Source organism: Xenopus tropicalis, chromosome 8 (genome assembly GCF_000004195.4).
Source record: "Xenopus tropicalis strain Nigerian chromosome 8, UCB_Xtro_10.0, whole genome shotgun sequence".
NCBI classification, from domain to species: Eukaryota; Metazoa; Chordata; class Amphibia; order Anura; family Pipidae; genus Xenopus; species Xenopus tropicalis.
The window spans coordinates 44,592,805-44,607,623 of record NC_030684.2 but is presented as its reverse complement, the minus strand read 5'-3'; the positions used below and the strand labels follow the sequence as shown (position 1 = coordinate 44,607,623).

Here is a 14,819-nt window from a genome sequence, read left to right as displayed (position 1 = left end):
GTGACTATATGATAGGTGGGTGATACCTGCGAGAGCTGACATCTCCCTTAGCCTAAAAGTACTACTATACAATAGCTACATTTAGGGCACTGGCTTGATATTCACTCTTGGCAAATAGTCACCCATAATAACAGTCATTCAGTTTTCTTGGGCTGCAAATGGCATCAGCATAGCCCTTCTCTCTCTGGCTTTCTCTGTCTCCTTATAAACCACAATAGTCTGTGAAATATGTTCCGCGCATGCTCCCACAATTACAGACTAAACAACATACGGCAAAGTCGTTAACGAGAACATCTGGCACCTAAAACATCCGAGCCAGTCACGTCTTCTTTTAATATTCGTCGCTTGCATTCAATATCACGACTATCACTATTTACCCTACAGTAACCTCCGCTGCATTTCCGTCAGTCTTGGTACAAAGAGAACCCGTATGAGAGCGCACACCATCCCCACATGCTCCCTATTCGCCCAGTCACATTGCCCCCCCTTACTCTAGTCGCCATTACATAACCAGCAGAAGGCAAATCCAGCCCTGCCGCGGAGCCTCATGGGACATGCCTTATGGAACTTGTAGTCCCCGAGTTCCCCCTAAGCGCCGCAGTTGGTTGAGTCCGGCACTCTGACTCCCGCCCTGCACCGCGGTTGAATGGCTGCGGCCCCGGGTACGTCAGGCAGCGCTTGCGCCTTTCAGTCCCCCGAGCAGCAAGTAAACAGAGACGTCAGCGAGAAGTTTTGTGGTGTCCAAAACAAAAGGAAAAGTGTCATTTAGCGAACCCCGTCGGTATCGGAATTCATATAGACAAGGAAGGCCGTCCCTGGATTGCTTATGTTAGGCCCGGAGACCTAAACTCGAATTAGCAACAGGTATCAGGTCTTCTTCATAGACAGTAACGGGTGTTGGTGCAAATCTAGCACAGAAGCACCTCCGCCGGCGCAAATCTTTAGCGGAGACTGGAGTGGGGATAGGAAGCGGCCAGCGGGGAACCTGGGAACCCGGGGCAAGTAGCCCCTCTGCCCCTGTAACAAGTGCCCGGGCTCATTTATATACAGGAGACTGGGGGGATCTGCGAGTGAATGGCACCCCCCTGTGATGGGCAGTGCGGGGTGAACTGGCAGTGACTTCTTGCAATTACCTGCGATCGCTTCCATTTCCGAGACCGAAGAAAGAGACCGGGGGGGGGGAGATCTGCCGCCAAGTCTGCCCGCTGTGTTTGCATTCGTCTCCGCCATGGAAGGACCTGACCCTGTCTCTGTGGAAATTGATCCAGATTTCCAGCCTCAAACTCGGCAGAGGTCTTGCACATGGCCCCTGCCCAGACCCGAACTGTCTGTGGTCCCCCCGGCAGCCTCCAGCGAGGAGAGTAGAACCGACACCCCCGATGGCCCCTCCTTGCTGCCCGCAGAGGGGGAGGACAGGTCCCTAGGTGATGGGCCAGTTGGAGGTGGTGGGGTCACTCCCAGGAAAGGGGGATCTAGGAGAAATGCTTGGGGCAACCAATCTTATGCAGAACTTATCAGCCAGGCAATAGAGAGCTCCCCTGAAAAGCGTCTCACTTTGTCTCAGATTTATGACTGGATGGTCAAATCGATCCCCTACTTCAAAGACAAGGGCGACAGTAACAGCTCTGCTGGCTGGAAGGTAATGGGATCACTATGGGATCACTGGGGGATCACTATGGGATCACTGTATGTTGCACGTGGAGCGAGAAGAGAATGCTTCCTGGGTTAGATGTGCCAGGGGCTGCCGCCTTGCTGCAACTCATAACAAGCCTCCCCTGCTCTAACGTACCAGTGAAGATTAACTAGATATTGCCCATGTGCCATACTTCTTGAGAAATATAGGCAGACATGCTTTGTTATGTTTGGTGCTTAGTGTGTCATGTGGTTAAATACGTAGACTGTCTCAGCCAAGATTAGTGACGTGGGACCATATGGCGGTGTGGCTTTGTCACTATAAGTAGCCATTTAACTTTCATGTAGTGTATGTTGTGCTTGTGCACTTTACTCTATGCATTTCAGGTATAGTGGTGTAGTGTAATCATTACGATTAATGGTTCAAGGGTCAGCACTGCATAAATCCATCATGAATTTGTTCTGCATGGTACAGCATGTACATAATCTTAATGACTGCACTATCACATTGCGTGTCCTTTAACAGCCTCGCACAGATATGGCATTTATTATCTGGAAACTTAATATGCAGAAAGTTCAGAAATATGTCCGTGTCCATTCAGTAGTGTCCTATTTAACAAAATTCTTATATGATTTGTAAATATTTGATGTAATAATAAAACCGTATCATGCACTTGATAGTAACTAAGCTGCATAAACCCATGTAGGTAGAATTCTATTGAATTTTTACATTACTTTGTAGCCTTAAGGAATGGGGTTGACATATGCAGAAAGCTACAGGTCCCAAGCATTCCAGATAACAGATCTCATACCATAATCTATATCGCTTCTTATTTTAGCCCTTTGTTCTGTGAGGAGGTGTGACAATGATAAGAAGTAATTATGGCGGCATTGCTTTATCATTTTTCTACTTCTTGGGTACAGCTTGGAATGTGATGGTTTTTGTACTTTTAGAACTTGGCACAGGGCCCTGGTTTAAACTTGCTTTTAGTATATATGGAATTCTCTGCATCAGTGTACATGTTTGTGTCTGAGCACTGTGTAAATCACAGTTATTTTCATTTTGTCTTTTTTCATCTGGTAACCTCCTTTTTAACTATCCTAACTTGAAGTGTATAAAAATATATAAATACATGTGCGGTGTCGGTTACCCAGAATGTTTTCTACCTGGGCTTTTGTGGATACAGGATTTTCCGTAATCTGGAGCTCCATGCTTTAAAGATCCAAAGATGCATTTAAATAAGAGCAGTGTGGGGGTTTTCCAGGGGAGTCCTAGGGTTTTCTGAAAAAGTGATGTTACCCTAATTCGGAACACACACCTTCAGTTTCCTAAAAATAATTGAACATGAAATACATCCAGTAGGTTTAGACATCAATACGGATTTATTCAACTTAGTTATTATCAAGTACATGGTACTGTTTTATTATTATTACAGAGAGAAAGGAAATATTTTTTAAAAATTAGAATTATTTGTTGAAAATATATTCTATGGGAGATGGGGTTCCTGTAATATGCAGCTTTCAGAATTTCTTGTTTCAATAGGGTTCAATGGCAATGCTATATTTTGGTGATTTGTGGAAAGAGTTTCCCTATAATAGACCCCCATACGATTAATGGATTTATTAATTATAATATATTGTTATTTTTGTAAAGTGCTAGAAAAAGGAGAACTCTGTAAATTGTCCTTAACAGTTGCAAAGGGAATTGGATTTCTTGTGTTTGTGTTGTGCTAAATTTGCATTATTGTGAAACACTTGTAGCATTATAAGGCTAATGCCACAAAGGGCTCATTCTGTGAATCTGCCCTTATGCTGGCTTCAGCCTTTCTCTGTGCCTGCACCTGGCGCTATTGTTCTGGCCGAGGTGCAGGCACACAGGGTGGATTTTTGACCCAAAATGCATATTTGCGTGTTTTTGGGCCAAAATCTCCTCTTTGTATCTGCACCCAGACTGATGCAGTAGTGCTGGGTTTTCGCACAAGAGAAAGGCTAATGCCAGCATAGGGAATTCTCAGCCTGCATGCCACACACACTTATTGAAAATAAATTGTAATGTCTACTAATTGAGTGAACATCCACTCCACTAGCAGCAGTAGCCCACTGTAAAGATGGCACCAAGGCAATTTAGTAGTGTGTCATCTGGTTTTCTACCTGTATATTCAAAATAGTAGTAAGAGCAGTCTCAGCATTGTTTCATTTATCATGTCCTAGTGGAGAGGCATTTCCATTATGCAATAGTGGCATGGGAGCAAAAGTAAAAAAAAATCCCTATCTAACAAGCAGCATGGCCTCAGATGGCTGGCTGTTCTTTGATCTAAGTTAGAATTTTGTCTACCAGTGAAACCAATCATTCGCTGCAGACTTTTTACACTTCAGTGCAATAACACCTACTTGCAAATAACAGTGGCTGCAATAATGCCCTTTGGTCAGCACTTTTTACAGAAAAATGAAGCTGCCATTCATTAATGGCGCTTGTGTCTTAAACAACTCCTTGCACTTCTTTATAGTGCCACTGCATCATTTCCGCCTTGATTGCAAGGCATAATTTGGCAGCGGAGGGGCAGTTTGATAGGCAACTCCCTAGTAAGTATAATCATTTACCTGAAACCCCAGTCCAGTGCTTCTGTTTGATGAAAACTGCTTGGGGTACTGCTGTAGGAGTGCCACATTGCCATGCACAGCTTGTGTCTGTCTTTTCACTATACTGTACACAGCACACCTCGGCTGCTAGGGATCTGTGTGAGATAGAAGAACATTGCAGCATGGCACTCTGACTGTAGAATCCCAGGCCGATGCAGTTTTGAGCAAACAGGATGCTTTGGCCCAGGGTCTCAGGTAAGCGATTATACTCACTGCGGCTGCCTATCAAATGTTTTTCCTCCTTCTTTAAAGTGGACCAAGTGTAATTTTGCACTTTGCAGTATTGCATGCCCTACCTTTTCTAAATCAATTTTGCAAGACATGCTTCCACTCAAATATCGGCCTTGCCATAAGCTTTGTATCATCTGCAAACAAGAAAAAGCGGTCACGGTCTGCCAAAGTAATAAGATGGTTATTGATCATAAATGACACAGAACCTTTTGTTCTTGATGCACATTGACATTACTTGGGATTGCATGTACAAAGCGGCTGGTTAGGGTTGGGTGGGTCAATTTTCTTTATATTTGCACATCACTAATGTGCATTATTAGATTAAAACTGAGCCTATGGGAGATGGCCTTACTATAATTCAGACTTTCTGGATAATGGATCCTATAACTGTACTATTTCTTTCCAAATATGTTGTTACCAGTAAGAAAAGGGTATGTAATAAATAAGTCTCAGTTGGGACATGGAGTAGAGTGAGTGTCTGCTTATACTGCATCACACCAATGTGTGACATTCCTAATTTGCTTTAACTGTTTCACTGTAAGAAACTAATCCTCTTGGATTAGACCACAGGGGATACTTGTGGAAACTGTTTAGAATGCAGCAATAATAGAATGAGAGCCTAATGGGCATGATTTAAAGTTGTAACTGTTGTAAGCATTAATTAATTTTACAATATATTTGTGTTTCTGCCTCCCCCTGTCATGTTAGAAAATATTTAATTCTAACATAAACTTAAAATATATGAACAAATAATTCATGTTTTGTTTAAAGGGGAGGGCATTTGTTATTAGCTTAATGCACACATCTCTAAAGGTGGCCATACACATAACAATTACCAATGTTAGCAAGAAAGATCATTCGTACCCTCCACTAACGTTCAGGGCTGAATCGTCAGATATGGAGGTAGGAACAGTAGGAATTCTAGCCCTGTCTGTCGATTCAGCCCTGAACACATGCCTTTGCTTGGGCGCCTTCAACCTAGCCTGATCAAAATCTTTTGTTCAACAAGATGACCGATATCCAAGGCTTTTGCAATATTTGTCGCCTCGCCAATCCACCATACACGCACAGAATATCACATGAAACCTTGTTTTGTACAATAGTATTGGTGTGTGTATGGCCAGGTTTAATGTCCTATATCAGTGCTGTCCAACTGGCGGCCCGTGAACCTTCCTCTGTGTGGCCCCCACCTGTCTGGCTGCTTTGATAACTTACCTTTGTGTAAGCTTTAAATGGTATCAGTACTGGCCCCCTGCATGGTTCTCACCACAGATTCAGGCTGTAAACCCCCTGTATTGTTTAAAAATGTAATCCCCTGTGTTGTTCACACCTTTTAATCCCTACATTGTTCATCCCCTGCATTGTTCACACCTCAGGCTCAGGCTGTAAATTACCCACATTGTTCACCTGTTCACACCTCAGAAACCCAAACCCAAAAATAAACACTATAAAAAGAACATATACTGAGGTGGTACTGCAATGAAAACATTTTTTTTAATAATATATAGTTATTGTGCAGACTGTAGGAGCAGTGGCAGCATTGTGTCACTGTAGGCTGCCTGTGTGTGCCATACACTGCCTGCCGGCAGGGTAGGGAAGGCAGAGTATGGCACACACAGGCAGGGTTGGGAAGGCAGAGTATGGCACACACACACAGGCAGGGTAGGGAAGGCAGAGTATGGCGCACACAGGCAGGGTGGGGCAGGCAGAGTATGGCACACACAGGCAGGGTAGAGAAGGCAGAGTATGGCACACACAGGCAGGGTAGGGAAGGCAGAGTATGGCACACACAGGCAGGGTAGGGAAGGCAGAGTATGGCAGGTTTTTGCTGTACTACCACCATTAATATGGCTATGGTCATGTGATGACATGGGTGTGGTTTCAAGTGGGTGTGGTTTTTAAAAAGGGGAGTGGTCAAAACTAGCTTCCATTATCGTCCCTCCACCACGGAGGCCGGCAGAGAGCTCTCATCTGTGTCTGTACTGCCCTGCTCATTCCCATGTTGCAGCTGATGTATATAGGTGTAAATAGCATCTTTTGTCTCTCTGTGCTGATTGAAGGAATTCCCTTATTGCAAAACAGTGGACGTGTGTTCCAAACAAAAGGCCAAATAGGTTGTAAAGTAGGTTTGGTTGTAAATACTGTGGCAGTAATTGTTACAGACAACTTGAAGACTTGTGATGAGATAAGGGGATCCTGTCTTATTGTTGGACCATATGGAAAAACCTCCTGCAAAGGCTGATACATTCTTATATAATATTACACCTAATTTCTGTCTTTTAAATGTGACCCAGACTTGTTTAGATTATTGTTATTTTACAGGTTAAGGTTTGTGGAAAATGTAGAGTCTGGTGTAAATTGTAAGGTATTATAATAGATCACCATTCAAATGCATGCAATGGCTTTTAGAAAGGGCATGGAACTGTAGCGGTGTCTAATAGCCTCGTCATTTTTATTGGGGGTAACATAATTACAGCTGCTGCTGACTGGCATTAATGACTAATGCAGGAAGTGATGCCCAGCATTTCTCTGCAGGGTTCCCACCCTCCTCATAGACTTTAAAGGTTGCTGCTGGCGAGGAGGTAAGGAGCTATGCAGAGAAGTGCAGCTCCTCTTTCCTTCCTCTTCCTGCCTATACCTGCTTTGGCATTTTACATTTTTAAGCAAAATAGATTATTTGTGATTCAGCAGGATGGGTTGTTGAAACTGCCTGACCACCTAGGCATGCATGCCAGGCCAGGGATTAGTTCTGTTGAAATCAGCCAAGCTGAAACTCTAACGATATACTGCCATATTTACCCAAAGCCTGTGGCAGGAGTTGTATGGCTGTCATGAAAAGATTCTGATCATAGCAGTGCTCTTTACTGTGGATTTGGTTACATGTCTAAAACAGCTGTAACATGCATATCAAACAATCAAATATAATTTACTTTATTGTTTCTTGCAAAATTGTTTTTATTCCAATAATAAAAACAGGAGAGTGAGAATGCTTCCAATGACTGGCATATTTACATGGATAATGTTTGGGGATTATAGTTCAAATTTGAATAATGTGTAAACCCCTAAGTATCTTTCAGGTTCTGTTTGGCTTTCTGAGTGCAGGTAAAATGAATCTAAAAGCTCGATAATGCTCTGATAGGAAGCCGTATATACCCCAGTAATTAAGTTGTCTAGACCATTTTTCTTTGCAACACTTCTTTTTTAGACATTGGTATATGTGGTCTACATTGATAGACCACATATGCAGTGAGCAATGATATCACTTACAAAAAAAAACCAGATACGTTTGAAATGTTATCAGTGATGGCCAACAGGCAGCTGAGGGGCCACATGCAACTGCATGAGCTACACTCACCAGGATCCATGCTAATCATACAAAATAATTTACATTGGCACTATTAATTAAAACTTAGTACAGTGATGCTTTGTTTTAGAGCTGGGCGGTATGACCAAAAATTTATATCACAGTATTTTTCAAAATTATATCAGTGTCACGGTATTTGACAGTATTTTTTTTTTCATTGAAAATCAGAGTCAGGCAAGCGAAGGATCGGCAACAGAAAGTCGTAAGGTAAATCAGGCAGGCTTAGTTTCCCAGGCAAGGCCGCAGACAACATAGCACCCCCCACGCATGCGCAGAACCGGCGCCGTCAGCGCGTCATGGACGTGCACGCTTTGACATGTACGTGCGCTTTGACATGTACGTGCGCTTTGACGCACGCGCGCAACGTCCCGCAGACAACGGGACGCGCGCGAGACCGGGCCGCATGGGTAAGTACCCTGACACCCCGTTATTGCGGTATCTGAAAAATGAATATAGTTTTAAAAAAAAAAAAAAACACCGGTATTCGGTATTAAACGGTATATCGCCCAGCCCTACTTTGTTTAGAAACTGATCGGATAACCCACAGTGCAGCACACAAGCTATACAGTTTTTAAGTTGTATCTAATTTTTTTAATTTTATTTTTTTTACCATTTGGACTTGTGTACTGCAAAGATAGTGTTAATGTAACGGCACTAACACACACACACTCCTTCTACCAGCAGTCAATGGTTAATTAGCATACAGCACGCAGAGGGCTAAGGCACACAGTTACACACTCAGAGGTCAAGTTTGCTTTAGAGCATTAAAGACAAAACTTATACCTTTTATAATATTAAATATAAAATTTAATAACAGTGCATATGTACAACAAGATGTTACAAAAAGGACATACGGTAAAATAAGTACAAAAGGTTTTTTAACAGAAAATGGAAATACACAGAAGTCCTATACTGTACCAGAGTCCTTCTAGTCCTTGAGGTAAGGGAAAACCATGGGATGAACCTCCAATCAAAATTGGTCCTCCAAAGTAAAATGAAATTAAATTCATCAATTCTAAATGATCCCACCAGTCTCATACTGACTAAACATCACTACTGTATGACCTGCCCCTGCCCAGATAATCCTAACTGACAAACCAAGTGCCTAAAACCAATAATGTTTGGACTCGTTTGACAGGCCATATTAAATTTAACCTATAGCATGTACCACTGGTATAAATGGAATAGGTTCTAGGGGAAAAAATGTGTTTGCGTTTATGTTATTGTGTGACGTCCACATCACCTATGAAGTGTCCTGATGTGAACTCCAAGTCACGCCACGTGGGCTTTCACTCCCCCACATGGCATGGCTCTTATCAGCCAGGGCTTAGCAGCAGGGCATCCTAGGTTGTGAGACCTTTACTCCTGGATGGTTCCAGACCCAAGTGAACAGAGGCCTTTTAAATATCTGTTTCTGGTACATTAGGGAAGATTTTTGGATACCTTGGCCTGCTTTGTTAACTCTTACAGGCCTGTATCATGACACATACCATGTAATATCTTATTTTCTTTTTGTATCTCCACAGAATTCTATCCGTCACAATCTGTCACTGCACAGCAAGTTTATTAAAGTTCACAATGAAGCCACTGGGAAAAGTTCGTGGTGGATGTTAAACCCAGAGGGTGGAAAGAGTGGAAAAGCCCCCCGCCGAAGAGCAGCCTCCATGGACAACAGTAGCAAATTAGCCAAAGTGAGGAACAAGGTATCCAAGAAGAAAGCAGCAGGTCCAGGGGAGCCTTCTGCAGGCAGCCCTGGCTCACAGCCGCCAAAGTGGCCTGGAAGTCCATCTTCACGGAGTGCTGAGGAATCTGATGTATGGACTAGCTTCCGACCCCGTACAGGATCCAATGCCAGTAACCTCAGTGTTCGCCTGTCCCCTATTTTGCCTGAGCAGGAAGATCTGGCAGATGAAGAGCTCCATTCTATTTCATTTTCAAACAGTGTTCCCCCAACTGTTACCGAGGAGTTGGAGCTGATTGATGGTCTTACTATGCTGTCATCTGGCCCACCACTACCTGCACCCCAACCTCTTTTGCAAGGAGCCTCCAGTTTTTCCTTGCATTCTTCCCAGGCTATCAACTTTGGTAACTCTCTCTTCAGCCCCTTGGATGTCTCCCCTGTGCAGGGGTCTTCTACACAATTTCAGAGGCCTCAAACTCTTGAAGCCTTGCTGACCTCAGACTCTCCTCCTCCAAGCAATGTCTTAATGACCCAAGTGGACCCAGTATTACCACAAAGTGGAGGGCAAAGTCTCCTACATATGGGTGCACAGAACAAAGGAAGGACACCAGATAAGCCTGCTGTTTCACTGAATACTGTTGTGACTTCCAACAAACTTACTATGCTCGGACTCCCCAGTGTCCCATCTGTATCAACTTCTAAGTCAGGCCCACTTGGCGGAACCTCAGACCGGCTTCCAATAGACTTGGACATTGACATGATCCTAGAAAACCTTGAGTGTGACATGGAATACATCATCAACAATGAGCTGATGGATGAAGGCGGCCTTGATTTCAACTTCGAGCCTTCACTTCCTGGCACCAACCAGAGTAACAACCACAGCTGGGTGCCCAGTTAGGTACATTTCTTAGGGGATGTATAGATGGATAAATCATGATTTATAATGTACTTCTTGGCAGTAAAAGTATATAGTGATTCTCAAGTGGGCAGTTTTGTGCAGTATAAACGTATAACCTTCTGTTTTTACGCAGGTTTCTTGGGAAAACCTTGAGATTTGATTCTGGCCTCCTCTGAATGTGATGACATCTTCAACACAGAACCATACACTGCATCAGGCTCTGCATAGTCTCCAAGCACAGCACAGTGTTCCTTCATCTGACTCACTAAATCATGTTTTGCTTCCCATTTTAAAAGGCTTACATTTCTTCATGGGATGCAGCTTCAGAGTACAACAGAATGAAAAGGCTTAGCATTGTAATGGCAGTAGAATAGGAGTGGTTCTTTACTCTGAATAAACACCTTCTGGAAACACACCATATCCCATCCAAAGGGCAGGATCTGGCGTTTGGAACCTTATTACACAAGAAAACCGCAGTTAAATACAGAAGTATGTAGCAATGGATCTTATTCCAGATTGGAACATTGTGTTCTGAACTATTAGGAGTGCTTAGGCAGATCATAATATCCCCATGGAATAACAGAACTGCTGCACTCCATATGGAGGTTTCACCAGCATCTAACAGAAGATGAATCTCTTGGCCTGTACCAGGTCCCAGCACTTGACCTTCTGTTTTTCTTCTTAACATAACACTTTGCAAGTTTTGAAGTTTTGTAATGAGCTATGTACATAAAGGTGCGGGCACCAACCCACACCTCACCAAGCCTGAGAACATACTATTATTACTTGAGATACATTTTAGAACATAGAACTTATTTTGATAGTTCTCAGGAGAGGGTACTTTCTAATATTCTAAAACACTAAAGATATGACTTTGCAAGTGAGGGTGAGGAAGTGCCCAGCCTACTTCATTAGGGACAGGGTTATTCTGAGACATTCTCTGTGCTCTTAAATGGGCAGCTTGCCCTAAACCTTTAAAATATCTACAGGATATGGTGCGCACACCTATAAATTGGGTTGTTGTGCTTAAAGGACCAGTAACACCAAAATAATGAATGTCTTATATTATGATGGATTTTTAAGTCCAATAAATAGGAATATGTTGAGAGCCATAAATGTTCATGACCTGTTGATTTGTTGCATAAACTATCCATTGTGAAACTTTACAGAATATGCATTCATTACTTGGCCAAAGAGCCGTACAACGTCAAAATAAAGGTATTTTAAATAAAATATCATACATGGAAATTATGAGATCCTTAGTAAACATTTTGTATAAAAACTAGAGGGCGTTTTATTTTTTGTTGTTACTGGCCGTTTAAGGGGTTTTTAAATTGTTTGGGTTTCTGAATTTTATGTAGTCAGAAAATAGTATTTTTAAAGGCAACTTCCCCCCCTTTATTAGTAGCTTTTATCTGTAGGTTATTGTAAGAGAGGAGTCTTTTATGCAGCAGCCCCATTCGTAAAATGTGGGTTTTTGCTTGTGAGATTTTCAACATGTCCATTATAACAAAAGTTAAGATGGTGCTGATTTTCAAGTGAAATATGTACCCTATATAGGTACACCGAATTTGTCTTCCATTTATTTTACTAGTACAATAGTAAAGTATGAGAAGCAAGCTTATTTTATGAACTTATACTATTACTTATATTACATTTTTTGGATACTTCTCTGTAGCTATACAAAGAAGGCACCACTCCATTTGTGCTCACGTCAACAATGTTCTATAGCCGTCTATGGAAACCGCTCCCTCTCATATATGGAAGTGCAGATATGCAGAGGGAATGTTTTCTGTACTGTGAGTTATGCTCTCATACTTCACCGTCTGTTAAAGGGGAAATAAAAGATGTTTGCCAACAAGCAATGCCTGAATAAGCATTCAACACATCTTCCATTTAACAAAATTCATTGTGGCTAGCAGTTCTCTGTCATATAAACAGGTTCATATTCTAAGACAATAGTGGCTTATTAGTGTAGTGCTTAGGTTCATTAATGTATATACTATATACATTTTCATTTTATGCTGCTGTATGAAAGACCCATAACCAGACTGGTAAAAGTATATCTAGTATTTTATTTCCTGATATTTCTTGTAATGGAAGGTTTCAGTATCACTAAGATGACGGCTGTTTGTATTTCCTTGGCAATTTTCATTATTACTTATTCATTTTGCCCTTGTTTTTGCAGAGTATGGTGCATAACACTTGCAACAGCCAGGGCTGCGTCCCTTCACAACCTGCTGTCTGCACTGACTGATGTCGGGCAGCAGGTGGTGTACAGAGGAGAGGCAGCACCTATAGCCCAGCATTGATTGGAGGAGAGAGACTGCTAGGGCAAGAGTTAAGTATACTTTTCTGCATAATCAGGGCCAAATGAAAATATGTCTGTATTTACAAATCTGTAACAAGGCATTAAATATCTGGAATTATTGAAACTGGTGACTACAAATGCCAGCTATACAGACGCAGATGTGGTTGAGTAGTTTGGGTGATTTTGACCATCGTACTGACCACCTGGGCCTGTATAGCAAGTCAAGGGGACGTTTTGAAAGATAATCCTGCAATTCAGGTGAATGAAGGTTTATCTGCCCTGGCTACAAATTTTTGTCAGTCATTAGACTGATTGTTTGGATAGTCTGCCTAAATAAACAGAGCAATGGAAAAGTGGCTGTACAAATACCATATATGTTACATTTGGCCCGCGAGTTGATCATATGGGGAGGCTCGTATATGGCCACTTTTACATTTAATTTTCCCTATTGTCACTATTTTATGATCACGTTATATTCCTACAAAGATAATATTCCTGTAGTGTGAGTACCATTGATAATAAAATGGAAATCTTTCTTGCCTGAAAGGGGATTCTGAAGCATTACACATTATTACACATGCATATATAAAATTTTCACCACATTTTGGAAACTCTATTAGCTAGTGCCACTCCAACTGTGGCACAAAGTGCTTGTGCTGACTAGAGACTAGAGTACCAGTCTGCTCTCTAACATGAGCTACAGTTGTATTGGAGTACCTCAGTGCAAGCTGATCAGCAAGAGTCAACTCACTTGTAACTGATTCCAAATTTATATATAGTAAGCAAGGTTTCCAAAAGCTGGGAAGCCATAACCCTCATCCCAGTACTGTACACAAAGGTGCATGTATTTAGGAAATATTAATAAGAAGATAGGTCTGGTTTTTTTTTTTTTTTAACTTGAAGACATGAAGAATTCAAATAACATATTCTCCCAGGGCAGAATATTGTATATCTAATCCCTTTCCATAAATACAGACTTCCAGCTATATAGCTTTGCTAGAACACAGCTTCGTTATAAGCTTTCTCATTGTTACGTTTTGCATTTATATAGAGTTCCTCTTAGTAACATGTGGTAGATGCAATATCATTCATCCCATGTGCCTGCAGATACAGGTATGGGATCAATTTCCTGGAAACCTGTTATCGAAAGTGCTTCAAACTAAAGAAATGCCATCTCCCATCTCTCAATTTTAATTACATAATTCAGCTTTTTATAATTGATTTCCTCTTTCTTTGGAATAATAAAACTGTTCCTTTATCTCAACTAAGAAATCATTAATCTTAATTAGATGCAAAACAATCCATTTGGGTCTAATTAATGTTTTAATTACTTTTTTTTTTTGTAGATCTACGGTATTGAGATTCAAATTTTGGAAATACCCCTTATCCAGAATACCATAGGTCCCAAGCATTCTGCATAATGGGTCCTTTACCTGTACTTGCATCAGAGCAGTGTCTAACGTCTTGCCATTAATATAATAGAGCACAGGTGGATTTTTATATGTTTTCTTAGTTATATGGACCTGATTGCATACTCCAAACACATCCTCCAGGTTTAACATTTGGAAATTAAACCATATTTTAGAGGTAAAGGAAGAGTAATGCATTGAGTTAAAGTCCAGTGCATTAAAAGCCAATGATGGAAAGTGTAGGATTTCAGATGTGTTTTATTTGCATTGAATTATGTTTGGTACTTTAGGATCTCTTAGATTGTTGAAACCTGTAAAGGTTCACTCATACTAGAATGTAATTGGCTATTTTTATATGGTATAATTACACACAATAATACTCACAACAGACTTGTGTTTAGAACAGGTTACACGCTAGTACATAAGGCCATTTAAATCTGTCCCCCTTTTTACTGTCTAAAAGCATGGCCAGGCTACTGAACCTTTTAATAATGGGGGGCTTTTTGAATTGGTGTGAGCATTTGTTGGCCGAAGTTGTCTGAAGTCTTCCATAATTTCATAATAGTTTGGTGGGAGATGGAAAGGAATTGGTCTCTCAAGGGCATCCTGCGGCTACTTGGTCATCTAGATCTAAATGCAGAGCATGACTAGAG

The 14,819-nt window shown here is 41.6% G+C and overlaps 1 protein-coding gene across 3 annotated transcripts; it reads left to right on the top strand.

The window, feature by feature from the left end:
* Positions 1 to 331: 331 nt before the first annotated feature.
* foxo4 (forkhead box O4) lies at positions 332 to 14,403 on the top strand. Of its 3 annotated transcripts, XR_208907.4 has the most exons (4): positions 332 to 1,639; positions 9,394 to 10,441; positions 10,580 to 10,935; positions 12,635 to 14,403. XR_208907.4 is itself a non-coding variant. In XM_002934885.5 (3 exons), exons 1-3 carry the CDS (start codon positions 1,229 to 1,231, stop codon positions 10,597 to 10,599), a joined length of 1,479 nt encoding a protein of 492 aa, XP_002934931.1. In that variant the 5' UTR covers positions 332 to 1,228; the 3' UTR covers positions 10,600 to 14,021. The 3 variants fall into 3 exon arrangements, 2 of the variants coding, with proteins under 2 accessions (XP_002934931.1, XP_004916879.1); XM_002934885.5 differs by having other exon boundaries at positions 10,580 to 14,021; XM_004916822.4 differs by having other exon boundaries at positions 334 to 1,639; positions 9,394 to 10,446; positions 10,580 to 14,021.
* The last annotated feature ends 416 nt before the right edge of the window (positions 14,404 to 14,819 follow it).